At 42.4% G+C, this 19,144-nt stretch overlaps 1 protein-coding gene across 1 annotated transcript in view; it reads left to right on the top strand.

Moving 5' to 3' along the window:
* The first annotated feature begins 540 nt into the window (after positions 1-540).
* GLIS1 (GLIS family zinc finger 1) overlaps positions 541-19,144 on the top strand; it is a 196,047-nt gene continuing 177,443 nt past the window's right edge. The window contains exon 1 of the mRNA XM_073593523.1: positions 541-659. Within this exon, the coding sequence (XP_073449624.1) occupies positions 653-659 (7 nt within the window). The 5' untranslated portion in view covers positions 541-652. The remainder of the gene's footprint in view (positions 660-19,144) is intronic.

Raw genomic sequence — 19,144 nt, 5'->3', positions numbered from 1 at the left:
AGGACTATGCAGTGTATGGATGTAATACATATTGTAGATCTTTATATCATCTCAGTCCAGCAGATACTACAATGTAATCTGAAGTAATGTCTTCATACACAGTGAAGTTTGCTGGACATTCAAAAACTCATGTAAGATTAAATCCTAGCATCCTCTGTGCTTTGCACATTCACTTTTCCAAAGTCTACGCATTTTCTTAGGCATCTATTTACATTGTATATATGTGTACATTCTTTGGTATTTATTGTGTATATTCTTTAGTATTTATAATGTATATATGTGTATATTCTTTAGTATTTAAAAAGTGTATATTCTTTAGCATTTATAATGTATATATGTATATATTCTTTAGTATTTATAATGTATATATGTGTATATTCTTTAGTGTCATGCAGAATAAATAATTCGATATAAGAGTACTTTTAGTAAAGTGTTGGCCATTGTTGGATGTGTGTTGTAGTTGGAGGGTGTGTGCATTATAGGGATGAGAAAAGATCCTCCTTCATTTACTCCCCCTCTCTGTCCCCAGACTCGGCTATTGGCTTCTGTACTGCGAGCCTGGCACTGGGCACATTCAGAAGACATGAAGAGTGCCCGTCACTAAGGGAAGAATCAGCACCAGACAAGTAATGTGCTACTGACCTACAGCAGCATGAAGGGTGAGTGATGCCACCTGTACCCACTTACCTTCTCCTGGTGGTAACCATAGCTAGGGCTGTACATTGGTGATCTCCTGTATGATGTGTTATGTTTTAAATCCTAAATCAGCTTGTAGCTCTGTTACTGCTATGAATGATCACTCAGTTGTTGAACACTGACATACAGTGCTTTAAAAATCTGAAACTATGTTGGGTTTAGAAAAAAATAGGAACCCTTTGCTGTCCATGCTGGGGTTGTTCTCTAATTTTCTTACTTAAGCTGGCCTTACACTAGAAGAATTTTGTTCAAAATGTTTTACCTTAAGAACGTTTGTTTGATTTTCTAACCATTAGTGGGGTCAAATCGATGTTTGTTTTTTACCGCAGTGATGAGAAATTTTGAAGGAGCAATATGGAAAACTGTTCTATCTATGTCTAATGCCCTGTACACACGATCGGATTTTCCGACAACAAATGTTGGTGTGAGCTTGTTGGCTGAAAGTCCGACCGTGTGTATGCTCCATCGAACATTTGTTGTCGGACTTTCCACCAACAAATGTTGGCTAGCAGGCTCTCAAATTTTCCTCCAACAAAACTTTGCTGTCGGAATTTCCGATCGTGTGTACACAAGTCCGACACACAAAAGTTCCACGCATGCTCGGAATCAAGCAGAAGGAGCCGCATTGGCTATTGAACTTCCTTTTTCTCGGCTGGACATACGTCTTGTACGTCACCGCGTTCCCACGTTCGTAATTGTTGCCCAACATTTGTGTGACGGTGTGTTAGCAAAACAAGTTGGAGCCAACAACCTTCGAACAAAATTCCACGGCTTTGTTGTCGGAAAGTCCTATCGTGTGTACGGGGCATAACAGTGTACTTGGCTTTTGTTTGATAAAGTGCATGAGTTCTAAAATCAAATGCTAAGCAAACTCAGCTTTGAAGTACTTTAGAATAACATTTGTCAAGCCATCGAATGTACTATGAATTTTTGTACGAATGTTCAAACAAACATTTGTTTGAAAATCTATTAAAGTGGTCAGTGGCCAGCTTGAGTCTGAAGACTCTCTTCCTAGGACCAACGTACTGTAGGTAGTAAGCAGGGAATCTGCAAGTAATTTTTGGACTGGGAGAAATGAGATCACCCATGAACAGACGGAAGACATTGAGGCTTCATGCATACGGTACAGTGGTATGCAGTCACTGTACCCTGCTGTGCAGGTGATGTATGGTTCCTCTGCAGCTGCTATGTAGAACGATTGCTATATATTTATCATGCATTACCTGTGTCTGGCTGGTTTCCTATTAACATCAGTGGTGAATGCATGCATGATCCCTGCAGGTTAAAGCACATCTAAACCTAAGAACAAGTTTATATGTTGCAGCTTACCACTTTTTAGATGTGGTTGCTGCATTTGTTTTTTTGAGATCCTGCCAATAAGTCACTTCCTGTCCTAGGGTGCATGTACATTCACTCTGGGTGAATGGAGGCTAAATCTAATTTTAGTAGGCTATTTTCTCTCTGAGTTATGAGTTGAATGTTATTCCTTTATACAGAATAGATTGAATTGAAAAAAATACTGCATAATGCCCACTAGATGGAGCTGATGATCATAGGAGATAAATACTTAGGGCCCTTTCACTATGGCGGCAGTCTCAGTGGATCACTTTTCCAAGAGCATTACAGCAGCAACTGCCAGGCATTCAAGAGGCAATTTATTTATTTTTTAAATCCCAAAGGGAACTTTGTATTGAGACACTGCCGCAACCAGGCCAAGTGGCTGGCTCCCAGATGTAGTCCAATCATATTGACCTCAATGGACCAGTTTGACAGGTGGGCTGAAGTAAATTTGCCAAAGCATGTGTACTACACTGTCCAGGATTGAGCTGGTTGGCCAAGGGGTAGTAAAAACGTATATCAACCACCTGATTTTTCTGCTCCTTTGCCACCTGTGTGAATGGCCCTTATTTTCAGATATCGTCAGTTCCATCTAGTGACCATAATACAGTAATTTCCTGATTCACTCCATTCTGCATAAATGAATAACATTCAGCCTGGATAAACTAGTAACATTCGATATTACCCCTATTTGCACAGAATGAATGTACATGCAGCTTCATAGGAGGAATAGCTCTTCAATTTTGTTTTTTTTTATAAATACACCCATAATGCTAGGTTCACACCAAGGGGTTGATTTACTAAAGGCAAATAGACTGTGCACTTCCATCATCCAATCATGTGCAAGCAAATATACTGTTTCTTATTTTCCTTGCAAGTGATAGAGTGTTCTTTGCCAAGTGAAGCTTTACCTCATTTACTAAGCTCTGGAGCAACTGCACTTGCAGAGTGCACAGTCTATTTGCCTTTAATCAACCCCCTACTGTCTCCTGAGCACACGTTTTTGCATGCTTTTTTACACATAGGGCAGCCAATTCATTTCAATGTGCTGCCCTATGAGCAAGAAATGTAGCAAAGTAGCTCATGTGCCTTTCTGAGTGATGAGCTTCGCATGTTTTTGGCATATACATCTGCTTGCCGTGTTCGTCCACACCCGCAAAAATGTGCACTTTAGCGTGTTTTCATTAAATAAATGCAGCCTATACATGGATTGAAATTCAGCCAGTTCAGCAGTGACCAGCTGCAATACGTTCCTTATGTGGGCAGACTGATTTTACCCAAGTTAATCCATCGATCGACTTGGGTACAAGCATCCTGTCGTTTTTTTTAATTTTTACATTCAATTACTACAAGCGGCTATAGCTGCTAGCAGTAATCATTGGGTTCTGCTGGCTGGGTAGGCTCCCTGCACCCCCATGGTGGAAGGAAAGAAAATTGAGTCATCTATGGGCTGCTTTTGAGTCAACTGTCCTATTGAAAACATTGCACTCACTTATGTAGCTGATCTCTTCCCTAATCTCAATGGTTGTTGAAGGAATGAATAAGATGGGTAGCACTGAACCACTGAGGCCATCATCTAGTGCAGTGGTCTGTAAACTGCAGCCTTTTGCTTGCCTTTATCCGGCCCTAAAGGTATAACTTTTGCCACTGACACCAACAATGAGGCATAATTCCTGTGACTGACACCAACAATGGGGCATAAATCCTGCCACTGACACCAACAATGGGGCACTATTCCTTCCACCTACACCAACAATGGGGCATAATTCCTTCCACTGATACCAACAATTCCTTCCCTTAATACCAAAGATTATGCATTGTTTAATCCCACTGTGCACAGTCCGGCCCCCCTTAAGTCTGAAGGAAAGTAAATTGGCCCTTTCTTTAGGAAGTTTGCAGACCCCGGATTTAGTGGGTAATCTACAAACTTCTACATTTATTACAGCACAAGATTTATATAAGAGTAAGCATGTACACATTTAAAATAATATCAAAAAGTACTTTAAGGTAATGAATAAAATAATAAAAATATGTGCTCTCTAAATATAACATACACTTTCTTTGCAAACTCATGTTGTTGCTGCCAAGTAATCAGCGGACAATCAGTCAATATGAACGACTTTCCATCCACGGGGAATACCGAATACCAGAAACTGATCTACTTCTGCAGATTTCTCATTTCAGATTTATTCTGTTGAGGAAATGATAGGGTCATTTTAAAGCCTAATACCGGGATTTTTTTTTTCATTTCAGAGAGTGCAGAAGTTTACATTTTTTTCTTTGTTTTTTTGTATTTTTGAATATCATCCTGTTGGCTTTTACCATGCAGTTTGATGAGCAAAATTTAAAGTTTTTAGTTCCCCCAATTATTTCTAAAATCCGTGAAATGTTGCAGTTTGTTGGAAGAACAGCAACATGTAATGTAATGTACTGTGACTATATACTGAATGCATTATACCTATCTACGCAGCAGGTGGCACTGCAGTGTTATAGTGTGTTATCTATGGTTATGTAATGAGAGGAAGTGTTTGCTTTCCTCACTGTTCTCTTATATGCTTCCTGTTACTGTTTTCATGCTGTATGACATAATCTAATATCCTCCATGAAAGTAAAGCGTATTGCTGTATACAAGAAGCTTCCAGCGCATTATTTCAATACTCTGCACAACACAGTTTTGGCTAAATGTATCAAGCCTGGAATACACAATAAGAATATCGGAGGAATGCTCGTCCATTTGTTTTTTTTTTTTTGCATGCTAGTCTCATATTGAAAACTAATAGGTTACTAGAGTTCCGAAATTTTTCGTTAGACAGAATATAATGTCCTGCAATGTTGTAATGTATTGTATTTTATGGTACTCTAATGTATTATTTTTTTTCGGAGCATGCGCGGTCTTGGTCACTCATTTTTTTTATGGGTGAATACTGTACTGATTAAATGAAACTCGTTAGTTCTTATCTTGCGAGAAAAAATGTTGTGCTTTTCCCTTCGGATAAATTCACATAAACTGTCATGATCAGCTCTTGCCCACTGTGTACTAAGATCAGAATATCAAACGATCCCTCCAAAAACATTATTTTTCATCCGATTTTCTCATCGTGTATTTAGGCTTTAGAGTCAACAGGATAAGATCATCATGATACACACATATTTTTCTTTGCTACTGATGGTGTACAGAGTGGCGAAGGAGCAAAGGAGAGGTGAGTATATGGGGGATGCCGGTCATGTAAAGTGATTGTAAACCATAACCTTGTAAAACAACCCATTCAGTTTAAACTGGAAATGCAATGCAAAAAATTTTTGTATAGATTTAAAAAAAAAAAAAATTATAAATACCTTTTTTCCCTTTTTTATAAGTGATCACATTCCCTCTGTTCTCAGCTACATAAGAGCTGAGGGAGGAGAAGCAGCAGCACAATGAGCTTCCCAGTGAATGGCTGTGCAGGGGGGGTGCGTGCCAGGACAAGTCTGATCATTGGAGGAGGTGAGCATACTGAGTTCCCAGCATAGCTAGAGAACTGACTATGCTGTGCACACCTGCTTAGTGTGGTCAGTTTTTAACAGGAAAGCAAGGGGATTAGCAGAAATACCAGGGATTTCACACAAAGGAAGCAATACAAAGGGAACAGGATACTTTTTCATACAAGTACATGGTACAGCAGGCACATATCAGGAATATGAAGTGTTGAGGTAACAAACATTTTAAGTTAATCTGTTGCTTTAAAATAAAAAATAAAAAACAACAAGGTTTCCTCAAGGAAGCGCTATCCCATATACTATTAGTATAATTATTATACATAAATGTATTATATTTATGTATTATAATAATAATAATAGCATTATTATGTATAATAATTATAATAATTTGTTATGTTTATGGGATATTACTGCCTTGAGAAAACTTTGTTGTTTTTTCTTGTTTTTTATGCTAATTTATAATTTTATGGTAGCAGCTTTATTTTGCCTTTTTGCAAAAAATCTTTTTTGCAAAAGTCATTTTTTCACTTGTTTTTATACGTGAGGGGTTCCTCCTAAGACCCGTAGCACTTTAGTTTATTAATATGTTGCTTTGCTTACATGGGGTTACCCCATGGATAGTAATGGACATGTCAGTCTTTACCTCAACATATGCTCAGCATATGCTTCCAGGAGTGCCTTTACTACTGATGGCAAGGCTTGGCCTATTTGCATCTGTTTAAAGCTGAAGTCTAGCTAAATAAAATAAAAAAATCTCTACAGTTTTATGGCCCGTGCACACGATCAGAAAATTGTACTGATTTCAAAGCGATTGTATGATAATGTAATTGTTAGTACACATCTTTCAAAGCCAATCTCGTCATATCTGATCGGACAAGCGCAAACATTTTTCTTGTACGTTATCAGATTGTACGTTTTTCATTTAATCAGTACAGTTGTTGTTCAAAACTACATTACAAATACACTACAATACATTACATCACTTCTGAATGTGTAGTCTGTCGTACAAAAGAATATTCGTCACTTTAGTAAACTCTTCATTTTCAATATTAGATTAGCATGCAAAAAAAAACAAAATCACGATCATTCGTCTAATAATCTTGTCGTGTGTACCAGGCATTAGTAACATCACTTACCTGTAATAAAGTATTTCCCACGTTGTGCAGACAGCTGGATCCTGGGGAAATCCTCAATGTAGGGATGCCCTGTCCTCTTCCTGTCTCTTTACTTGCAGTGCTGCAATTGTTAACAACTTTGTGTCTTCAAGCATGCCCCTTCCTCATTCACCAAGAAAAGTTCTTTCATTGATTACCTTGCTTGTAATTCCCTTCTGTGAATAGGGGGGAGTCTGATCAGTCATGGGATTCTCTCCCTCAGTCACAGATCATGCTGCAAGCAATGCAATCCATTAAAGAACTTTTCTGAATGGAGGAGGAGGAAAGAGGGAGTGTGTCCCCTTCGGACCACCTGTACTGCTGTTCTGTTGAAAAATTGATCCGCACAGGTTTCAGCCTATAAGGCCTTAGTCATGTGGTTATGACTAAGGCCTTACAGGCTGAAACTCGTCAACTGACTTAATCAGCGTTTGTTCACTGTGGCTATTCAATAAAATGAAGAAATTTTAAGAACAACAACCGGAGTGCGGATCAATTTTTCTATATTACTCTACTCAGCCAGCGACCTGTAGGTAAAATGAATATCTCCTAAACGTGCACCTTTAGGAGATATTCTAGCAAGCTTCAGCAGGTGACGTCACTGGCTAATGTGCTCCGAAGGAACTGTGCACTGTGTTGCAGCCATGACTCCTGAGTGCATTGCGCGGGAGTGACGTCATAGCGGCTCGGCCATTCAAGCTGCCGGAGCCCACGAACCCCGAAGGAAGACCGGGTGAAGATGGAAGCCCTGTCAGTAGTGACAGCACACCGCTGGAGGGCTTGGTTCTAAGGTAAGTACGGTATTTCATAATGTGCTAATATGTGATGCATGCTAGCACATTACTTAATTGCCTTGCAAGGGATTTTTTTTTCTCAATGCCGCGGTTTAATACCGCTTTAAAGGAGTTGTAAAGTCTCAAGGTTTTTCACCTTAAAGTGTTGTTCCGCCCAACGCTGCAAAAATGAAAAGCCAGCAGCTACACATACTGCAGCTGCTGGCTTTTAATAATAGGACACTTACCTGTCCTGTAGTCAAGTGATGTCGGCATCAGCTGTCGGGTGCATGCCGCCGTATTGCGGGTAAGGGAACCCGGCAGTGTAGCCTTATGGCTTCACGCCGGGTACCCTACTGTGCATGCGCCGGGCTCCGCTCCTCGCTCCTACTGGCCTGGCGGTGGAGGGAGGAGGAGGCAGCCGAGCGGTGACGTCATGGGCCGGGGGCCGCACTCCCGGAAGTGGGGACAGGTATCCACCCCCCCCCTCGAAAGGTGCCAAATGTGACACCGGAGGGGGGAGGAGACAAATCAGCGGAAGTTCCACTTTTGGGATAGATTGCATTCTTTTGGATAGATTGATAGCAGCAGAAACCATTGGCTCCCGCTGCTGTCGATCAAATCCAGTGACACGGGAGTCGGGGAGGCGGGGCACAGTCAATGGACGCAGTAGCAGGACTCGGGAGTGCGTCTGCACGAGTGCCCCCATGGAATGCGGCTCTCCGTGGGGGCACTCGATGCGGAGGAGGAGCCAGGGGCGCCACCTGGAGACCCCAGAAGAGGAGGATCGGGCCACTCTGGGCAAAACCCTTGAACAGAGGAGGTAAGTATAACATGTTTGTTTTGTTTTTTTTTTTTTTTTTTAAACAAACCTTTACAATTACTTTAACCATGGCAGCACTGGAGTTTCAGACACAGGAAGAGGACAGGGCATCCCTGCAGTGAAAATTTCTCCAGAATTCAGCTGCCTGCACAACATGGGGCAGGTAAGTGATGTGAATATAGTTGCAGGGGATTTTTTTCCCCTAAACTTCAGCTTTAAAGTAGCGCTAGGAATACTGCAAGATGAAAACATGGCCTGGACACAAGGCTGCAACTGCTGATCCAGGCCTGTATCTGAGGTCCACCATTACATTCACACATATGAAGAGGAGGGCAACACACATGGGATACAGTGGTGTGTTTACAACTGTAGTTACCCTTTAAATATTGTTTTCCAATGACTAAATCATTTGCAGACTTGATTATTATGATATATTACAGTCGCAGGGTCATTTTTTTTTTCCTTGTTGTCCCTGATCCATTTTAGCATGATGCAACTCTGAGAAAGGAGGGGGGTTTGTTTTAATATAAAAACTGTTTATTTACACGATGAGGTAATTGATTCCATAAGTCTCATGAGAGCTACTAAATTCAGTAATGTGTGTGCTGAGTCCCCGTGTTTGCCTTCTTTGTTAGCCGGCTGTCACTGGGGCTCCTGCGGGAAGAGAAACAATACTCTGCAAGATGATTTCTTCTACTATCCAAAGGGCCCCTCTGCAGACAAGGATTTTGAACAATGAATGTTCTTATTTATGCTTTTATTTTTATTATTACTATTTTTTTAAAGTTGTGGATAGAATGGGGACAGATAAGAACTCCTGTCGGATTTTCAGGTTTTACTGCTGTCTGGGGCTCAGTTAAAGAGATTTCTCCTCACTTCCCGTTCTACGGAAATGAGGAAAAATCTGCACAAGGGAAACAGACAAAACAAAGCTGATATTTCCCCACATAAAGCGGTATTAAAACCAAAAGGAAACATTTATTATATTGCAGCTTACCAACCCTTATGCCGTGTACACACGATCAGAAATTTCGGCCAGCAAAAGACCGATGAGAGCTTTTCGTCGGAAAATGCGACCGTGCGTATGCTCCATCGGACTTTTGCTGGCCGAATTCCAGCCAGCAAAAGATTGAGGGCGGGTTCTTAATTATTCGGTCGGAAAAAGTACCTATCCGAAAATGCGATCAATTGTAGCAATTCCGACGCGCAAAATTCCTACGCATGCTCAGAAACAATTCGATGCATGCTCGGAGGCATTGAACTTCATTTTCTCGGCTCGTCGTTGTGTTGTGCATCACCGCGTTTTTGACGGAAGGAAGTTCAGCGAACTTTTGCGTGACCGTGTGTATGCTAGGCAAGCTTGAGCGGAATCCCGTGGGAAAAGCCATCATATCTTTTTCCGATGAGAATTCAGATCGTATGTACGTGGCATTGGATGTGATGACTGCATTCGTTTTCTTTTTTAGGCTTTCTTTCCTTTATTCTCACCTGGAGATCTGACCGATAAGTATTTTTTTCAAAAGAGCACGCTCTCTTCCACTTGTACCAGTTTACATTTATCACTGGCAGGGGTGCTTGCAATGATCAGCTTTTATTTATTCATGCAAAACCTTAATCCCCAAAGGAAAAAACTGTTTTCTATAACTGATTAAAAAGTGTTAACTGGAGTTTGGCTTCAATTGTTTAGTGCATTTAAATCTGTGAATACATTTAACACTCCCCTCCGCCGCCAGACAGACAGTGCGGCTGTGGGCTGTGCACCCTGTGCTCCTTCATCCATAATGGAGGCACTCTAATACAGGATGTGTGTTACTGGCCAGATCACCAGGTGAAAACAGAGGGGAAAAAAACTAAAATGAAAACTAATGCAGCCATTACATCTAATGATTGGTAATCTGCAATATATTACATTTTTGGTTTGGAGATTAATGCCGCTTTAAGGCTGGGTTCACACTAGTGCGGATTGGATGTGGGAAGTTCGCATGACAGGAGATTGCGACCAGCTCTCTATGGAGCTGGTTCACACATCTCTGTTGCGGCTTCCACAAGAGTCCGGTGCATCTTTGGCTTCGTTTCAGGGCCAAATTCAGGCAAAAATTCGGCCCTGATTTGTCCCTGAAACAGAAAACAGGGATGCACCAGACCCCTGCTGTGAGCCGCATCTGGCAGCAGTGTGAACCCAGCCTAAAGCAATATTAAAGTAGAACTATATGCAAAACTTTTTATTTTTATTTTGGATAGAGTATTGCTATCTGTGTCCCATTGCGGAGCTTCACCTTCACTTCCTTTCCCATAACCAAACAGCAAGTGAGAGGAAATCCCTGAAAAGTGATATTAATGTCTTTTTTTTTTATTATTTAAAAATAACAAACATGTTATACTTACCTGCTCTATGCAGTGGTTTTGCACAGAGCAGCCCCGATCCTCCTCTTCTCTTGGCAGTGCTCCTGGCTCCTCCCTCCTGCCGAGTGCCCCCACAGCAAGCAACTTGCTATGGGGGCACCCAAGCCTCTCTCTTTTCTCATTGACTCACTGACTTTGACTGACAGCAGCAGGAGACAAAGGCGCCGAGGCTCTCATGCAACATTGCTGGATCGAGATGGGGCTCAGTGAAGTATGAGGGGGGCTGCTGGACACAGAAGGTTTTTGTTATCTTAATGCAAAGAATGCATTAAGATAAAAAACCTTCTGTCTTGAGAACCACTTTAAGTGAACTCCTTGGGGACCCCCCAGGTCACCAGAACTAGCGCTTCCTTTGGAAGATTTCCCCTATATTACATTTCCGGGGACAACCCAAAATTTGGGGTATTCTTTTACTTTCACTTTCAATGATAACGGTAAACAGGACAAAGAGAAAGGGTGAAATTCCCTAACTGGGGCACAGATGGGAATAAAACCTGACAAGTGTTCTAACCCCTCTCAACACTAAAAAAAAAAAAAAAAAGTTTGCCTTTAGTTATACTTTTAACCCTCAGTTTGTAAGTACTTTCAGCTGTTGATTTAATCACTTACTCAGTATGCAGCTTCTTTATCTTTTACTGCTTACTTTTACAGGGCCACCAATATGGGGGTACCACCGGTCTTCCTGTATGGGGTCCGGGGCAGCAGAGGGAATAGGATATGAGCAGGGCGAATGATTGGTGTGGCGGTGGCTGGGACGTGGGCGGGGACAGTCTCATAGGGAAACATGCACAACTGTGGCTGTCAATTACTGATTGTGTGCTGGATCCCTTGGAGTCATCATAACCTTTCAGACAGTGGCGGCCGGTGGAATTTTTGTGGGGGGGGGGGCGGCAAACAGTATGCCACAACCCCCCCGTCCACCGGTCCATCGCTTAGTGGGACGATCAGTCACACTTACCCCATCGCGGCTTCCCGTGCTCGGCTGAGGCCTCCCGTTCCCCTGCTCTCCACGGGTCGGTCTCCACGGTGGCTGCGGCTTCCGTTTCCTCCCTCCTTCTCGGCGGGCCAATCAGGAGTCTTCTCTTTTCGGCCAATCAGAAAACGGGTCTCACATCCGCTTCTGATTGGCCGGATTGAGGATCAGTGTTACAACAGCGAATATTCATTCGCTATTGTAACACCTGCGTGGGTTCATGGCGCAATGCTCTGCGCCATGAGCCACTCTATTTTGAAGCCTGCTGGAGCCAATGGCTGTAATCAGGTGCTTCAAAAAAACACCACTGCCGCTGTAATTCAGGCGCCAGTAAGCCTGAATGGGGGGTGGCCGTGGCAGCCATGGATAGAGTCATGCTATGCATGACTCTATGCATTATTCATATAGGGGGTGGCGAGGATAAAGGGGGCGGCGCCTCTAATGGACGGGCCGCCACTGCTATCAGATAGCAAAGGAAGGAGACAGCAAATAGAAATCACAATAGATGTTTTCGATAGAGGCAGCTATACACTATAGAGGAATATGCGTTGTTCATATTTCATGTCAGAGGTTTATAACCACTTTAAAATCTTCCCTGGCATATGGCAACATTTGCCCTCTGCACCCACAGCAGGAAGCTGCAAAGAGTTTCCTGCCTTTAAAAATCTGCCCATGCATGTAGATTCAAATGATATATACAGTATCTCACAAAATTGGTGTTAGCACTCTCACTCCTCTCATACTGGTCACTGAAAGTTCAACATGGCACCTCATGGCAAAGAACTCTCAGGATCTGAAAAAAAATAATTTTTGCTCTACATAAAGATGGCCTAGGCTATTTGGGGATTTCCAAGACTCTGAAACTGAGCTGCAGCACAGTGGCCAAGACCATACAGCGGTTTAACAGGACAGGCTCCACTCGGAACAGGCCTCGCCATGATCGACCAAAGAAGTTGAGTGCACGTGCTCAGCGTCATACCCAGAGGTTGTCTTTGGGAATTAGACGTATGAGTGCTGCCACCATTGCTGCAGAGGTTAAGGGTGGGGGGTCAGCCTGTCAGTGCTCAGACCATTGGTCTGCATGGCTGTCATCCCATAAGGAAGCCTCTTCTAAAGATGATGCACAAGAAAGCCCGCAAACAGTTTGCTGAAGACAAGCAGACTAAGGCCATGGAACCATGTCCTGTGGTCTGATGAGACCAAGATAAACTTATTTGGTTCAGATGATGTTAAGTGTGTGTGGTGGCAACCAGGTGAGGAGTACAAAGACAAGTGTGTCTTGCCTACAGTCAAGCATGATGGTGGGAGTGTCATGGTCTGGGGCTGCATGAGTGCTGCCGGCACTGGGGAGCTACAGTTCATTGAGGGAACCATGAATAGCAACATGTACTGTGACATACTGAAGCACAGCATGATCCCCTCCGTTCGGAGACTGGGCCACAGGGCAATATTCCAACATGATAACGACCCCAAACACACCTCCAAGACGATCGCTGCCTTGCTAAAGAAGCTGACGGTAAAGGTGATGAACTGGCCAAGCATGTCTCCAGACCTAAACCCTATTGAACATCTGTGGGGCATCCACAAACGGAAGGTGGAGGAGCGCAAGGTCTCTAACATCCACCAGCTCCGTGATGTCGTCATGGAGGAGTGGAAGAGGACTCCAGTGAAGCTCTGGTGAACTCCATGCCCAAGAGGGTTAGGGGAGTGCTGGAAAATAATGGTGGCCATACAAAATATTGACACTTTGGACCCAATTTTGACATTTTCACTTAGGGGTGTACTCACTTTTGTTGCCAGCGGTTTAGACATAAATGGCTGTGTGTTGAATTTTTTTGAGGGGACAGCAAAGTTACATTGTTATAGAAGCTGTACACTCACTACTTTACATTATAGCAAAGTGTCATTTTTTCAGTGTTGTCACATGAAAAGATAGAATAAAATATTTACAAAAATGTGAGGGGTGTACTCACTTTTGTGAGATACTGTAAAAATAAATACACTTTTTCAGGCTTTTTCTTCAAAAATCTTCTTCATTGTTCTTCATAATGCATTATTTGTAAAGCCTTTGATTCTGTACAAAAAGAGATTCTGCTGTTAATTGCTGTTTGTTGTTTTAAAAAATTGAGATCAGACTACAGTATATTTACCTTATGGAGGATTGCGCTAATTCCGCTGATACAGCCCCCTCCACCTTCCCAAACATTGAAATAATATTTTCAGATTTATGCTTCAAATTAAGCTTAACAAAGGTTCCATTTATTTTCCGAGAGTAATGGTTTGTTTAGACTATCTGTGATTTGTGCTCACATTTTCCTCATTTTGCTGGAAATAGATTTTCGTATATTTGTCAAATTGTTTTATTACAAAATGTCTTTTCCATAAGTGGTGTGCTGTAATGACAATCTGACTAGTCATTGTATTCCTTGTCTAAAATAATAGCTCTTGGAAAATATAATTAAAATGATTGTGTGGGCGAAAGTGTCAGCGATAGTAAGTGTGGACCTCGAGATGTTGGCATGTGTTCCCACATACAGTGTATAGTGCTACAACATCCCCAAAATCAATGTGGCCTGATATGCAAATAGTGACTTCAGGCAAATAGTGACTTCAGGAATCTAAAGCGGAGATTCGCCCAAAAGGGGTAAGTTCCACTTGAAGTCCCTCCCTCCTCTACCTAAGTTTGCATGTAATTTGAGGGGGGAGGGGCAAGTACCTAGTTTTGACTTTTACCTGCTCCCACTTATGCTTGGAACGCCTAGGCAATCTCCTCTCCCCCTCTACTCTATCTGAAATACTACTCTATCTAAAAAAGTGCACTGTGTCTGTCAATACACTAAAAGAGCACTTTAGGGGGTTGAAGGAGGAGGTGGGATTGATACACCAGGGTTTACAAAAGTATAGAGAGTGTCCAACAGCAGTTGAAAGCAGAAAAAGGGATGTGGAGGGTAAGCTGGCCCCGCTTGTTAGAGACACTCAATCGCCCGCAAGGCTGGCAAAGGCCACAGAAATGAGAGTAGAGGATATGGAGAATCATCTAAGACTAAATAACGTGCAGATTGTGGGGCTCCCAGAGAAAGTAAAGGTGAGGAACCCCACAGAATTCGTGGAACAATGGCTCCTAGAGGTGTTCAGTAAAGGATCCTTCACTCCCTTATACTTGGTGGAAAGGGCGCATAGAGTGCCGTCGAGACCATTACCTCCGGGATGCCCACCGTACACCTTGCTGACCCGGTTGCTGACCCGGTTGCTAAACTATAAGGATAAAGAAATTGTCCTCCAAAAAGCTAGAGAGAACCACAACATCCAATACAATGGAGTCAGGATATCCTTTTATCCGGATCTTTTCAGCAGAGGTTCAAAGAAGCAGAGCCCGCTTTGCGGATGTTAGATGGAGGCTTCAAAATCTCCAAGTAAGCTATGCCATGCTTTTTCTGGCCAAACTTCATATCACTGCCAGATGGCAAACGCACTTCTGAATCTGCAACCAATGTATCAGAATGGCTGGATGCTAATAAAAACACACTATGACAGGTGAGGAGAGCAGCAGTGGAAGATGACCTGCCCACTTCTCCAACTGTCAAGCAGCAGAAACCATACATCAAGTTCACTTCAGTTATGTAGTTATGTAGTTATGGCAGGGAGAATAGATTATCCTATTCTTACAGCGAGCTGATAAACGAGCTATAATTTTGACAGAGATTTCATTCACGTGTTTCAATCTAGGCCTGATGACATCTTGCCAAGGGCTCTTTGAATGGAGAGACCTGTTGTCCTCCATGGTTATGATACCTTTTTTGTTGCTAAATCTCTGTGTGACCACTTTGTCGCTACCTTGGATTGAGACCTGGATCTTCAGTTTAATACTACCAGCATCACAGTGGTCTGTGCAAGCTGGCATTATGGTGGATCACACCACCCAGTTTTTGCCAACACATGGTTCGCACCATTTCTGTTTGTTGTTCCAGAGAAGTCTACTGTACTCCTCAGGCCCTGGAGTTATACCGCCGGCCAGTACCGCTTTGGCCCTCTGTGACTTTGCCCTGCCTGGGCGATTTGATCCCAGTCCCTACTGGGGAAGGAATGTCTACAGGTTGTATCAGGCCCTTTCTCCCTATGTTGTTGAACCTTTACTCACCTTTACAAGATGGCAGCTGTGCCTATTATCTCATGGAAAGTTAGAGGGCTCCAAAGCCCACTTAAGAAATCTATGGTCTTTTCTACACTATGAAAGTACTTACCTGCAATATGTGTTTTACAAGAGACTCGCCTCACCACGGATACGCTGTCGTTCCTGGGGTACTCCTAGGTGGGGTGGGCCTTCCACTCTACCCACACCTCTTACTCCAGGAGGATGAGTGTGATGGTCCACCGTACGTTGGACTTTCCAGTGTTCGATAGGCGCGTGGACGCTGATGGTCAATATGTAATCCTGTTATGCTGTATTTTTCATGTCAAATGTATTCTTGCATGTGTGTGTATACCACCTCCATTTAATTCCATAGTACTAAGGGTTATACTGACTTACCAGCTGGGCAACCCTGGGATCCCTCTATACTTAGTGGGAGACCTCAATTGTTATCTGGACCCGAGTATAGAAACACATCCCCCGGTGCGCCCCGGAAGTGGCTCCCGTCATATTGCACTTTTAAAATTTGTTGATGAGGCAGGGTGGATAGACCCCTGGCATAATAGGCATCCTGGGCAGAAGCAATTCTCCTGCTTTTCCAAAACCCACAGCTCTCACTCAAGGATTGACCTCTGTCTTTGTACCCCACCTGCATCATACTTAATACAGGACGTAACATATGCCCAGAGAGGCATCTCAGACCATTCACCTCTACTGATCTATTTAGGTGCGAGATCCCACACATCATTGCCAAAAACTCCATGGAAGCTTAATGCTTAATCGTGTGTACGGGGCATTAGTGTATGGGATGCCTTTAAGGCCTGCCTTAGAGGTGTATTCATATCGGAAATTGCAAATATCAAGCAAGCCACTATTTCACAGAAAGATCAGGCCGCGCAGCTGGTGAGTCGCTTGGAGGCTGAGTTTATTGCCGATCCCTATGACTCTACTAGAGAGGCGTGCATATCCGCACAAGATGCTATGGCCCGCATTTTTACTTCAGGGGCTGAGAGGAAACTTTTTTAGCAAATTGGCATTCTATGAGGAGGGAGAGCAGACTGGTCGACTATGGCACAGTCTTACAATCTGACAACTAAAATATTACTGACAGAATGAAATTAAGATTTGATAAAGACCAAACATGACATGAATTGGATACCTATAGGGTTGAGGTGATTTTATGTGACCAGTACGCCTTCTGTATATTATAGCAAGGTAAGTGCAATGAAGTGTGTTTCTTTGTCCCATCATTGAGCAGGGGGCAGATCCATGATCTACCTTTGCTGCTCCACAATGGTGTCTACATTACAAGACTGGCTAAACATAACTGCAAATCTTTCAGCGGGTAAGACAGTTCCCTTATCCTGTATGTGTTTCAAATGTGTATTTAGCTGATTGCCTGAATTTTACCTGTTGGCGATTCATTATTTGCTGATGATTTAATTCACAAGTAGTGCCGATGTGTGTTACAATTTTGTCTGATACCTCCCTTCCCAAAGATCCTGTTAAAAAAATTATTTTATACGAAGGGTCAATTCTCGCACTCTGTAAGATATACCCCCTCATAAGACAGTGCTCAGGGCTGGCAATTGGCTGCTTACACACTGAGCACTTCATGGTAGCATGGCAGGGCCAGTGTTATGTTTATCTTATGGAAGGATTCTATATATTTCTGGTGATAATAATCATAAAATTAGGTGATTGGGAGCAAAACATTGTGTACCTACTGTAATGGGTCTGGTTGGGAGTGTTGCTTTAATTCATTCATTACCCATCATATGTTGTGGGACTTGTAGTTTCTTAGCAGCTGGAGGACTTGAGTTTTCCCAGACTTCATTTACAAGGTGCTAATTTCAGTTATAAATCAAAAATAATAAAAATAAATCCACAATCCATAAATAATCCCATAATAATAAAATAAAAATGTTGAAATGATTGTGCAATAACAAAAGCTCATTGTGCTCAAGTGAAGTGGACAAGGAAAAATAAAGTTAATTTGTAGCCCGAGAAAACTAAGGCTTGATCAACAGGGCTTGCAGAAAAATAGACTTTGAAATGCTTTACATGAATAATTTGGGTTATTGTGTTCTAGCACCGGCCACAAAAGTCTGCTTCTTTGTAGCACACTGAAGGTAAGAACCACTGCCCTCTCCTCTCTGTGAGTGGTCTCCAGTGGGCCAACACGCCCCTATGCACAGTCACTACTACTGCTCTCCTTTCAACGATGAGCATTGTTGGTATGTCAGACCTCCTAATGCTGCACTCATACAGAAGGAGGCAGCACTTATCTTCATTTAAAGCTGAAAAACTGACTTTTGGGGCTGGTTTGGAAGTCCAATAAACTAAATAATTAATGTAAGACATTTTAAAACGTATGTTTTCCTGCAACCCTAGTTGAACTTTGCTGATTGGACGAATTCTACCCTTGCAGGAAGGCCCATCTAGGAGTGCAAGGATAAAATGTATTTCTTACCAAGCTCCGAGTTGTAGAGAGTCCTTCGATGTCATTGGGTACAGTGCAGAGCTATTAACCTTACATTATATGTGGAGAAGGTGACCATGGAACTCCTTGGAGAAGCTGCATGGATGGTGGAAGCCTGCTGAAGCCAGGAATAAGGTAAGTATTGTTCCTTATTCCTGCAGTGGGGACCCCACTACAAGGGTAGATTTTGTCTAATTCCTGGGTCTCTGCTTTAAATGGTATTTCCATTTTCGCAGCCAAATTGTGATAACACTTTCTATTTGTTACATGTTTCCATTCCCATTTAAAAATGATCGCTTGCCTTTTTACATGCTTAACCACTTCAATACCAGGCACTTTTACCCCGATTTCAGTGCTGTCACCCTTTGAATGACAATTGCATGGTTATGCAACACTGTACCCAAGTGAAATTTTATAATTTTTTTTGAGACAGATAGAGCTTTCTTTTGCTGGTATTTAATCACCACTGGGGTTTTTATTTTTTGCTAAAAAAAATGGAAAAAGACTCAAAATTTTGAAATAAAAAAAAAAAGTTTTTCTTTGTTTCTGTTATAAAATTTTGAATATAAGTAATTTTTTTTTCAAAGATGTGCACTGATGAGGCTGCACTGATAAGGCTGCACTGATAGACTGCACTGATGAGGCGGCACTGATGAGGCTGCACTGATGTGCACTGGTAGGCAATGATGAGGTTGCACTGATGGGGTGGCACTGATAGGCAGCACTGATGGGCAATGATATGCTGCATTGATGGGCACTGATGGGGCTGCACTGATGATCAGTGCCTTGATTATCAGTGTAAGCAATGTACTGACAGTCTTACCAGTTAATGGAGGAAAGGACTACCGGTAACTGTTAATTGGACACAGCTGATCACATGGTAAAAGGCTGCTGTG

Source organism: Aquarana catesbeiana, linkage group LG07 (assembly GCF_042186555.1).
Source record: "Aquarana catesbeiana isolate 2022-GZ linkage group LG07, ASM4218655v1, whole genome shotgun sequence".
NCBI classification, from domain to species: Eukaryota; Metazoa; Chordata; class Amphibia; order Anura; family Ranidae; genus Aquarana; species Aquarana catesbeiana.
This window is presented reverse-complemented; position numbering and strand designations above follow the sequence as displayed.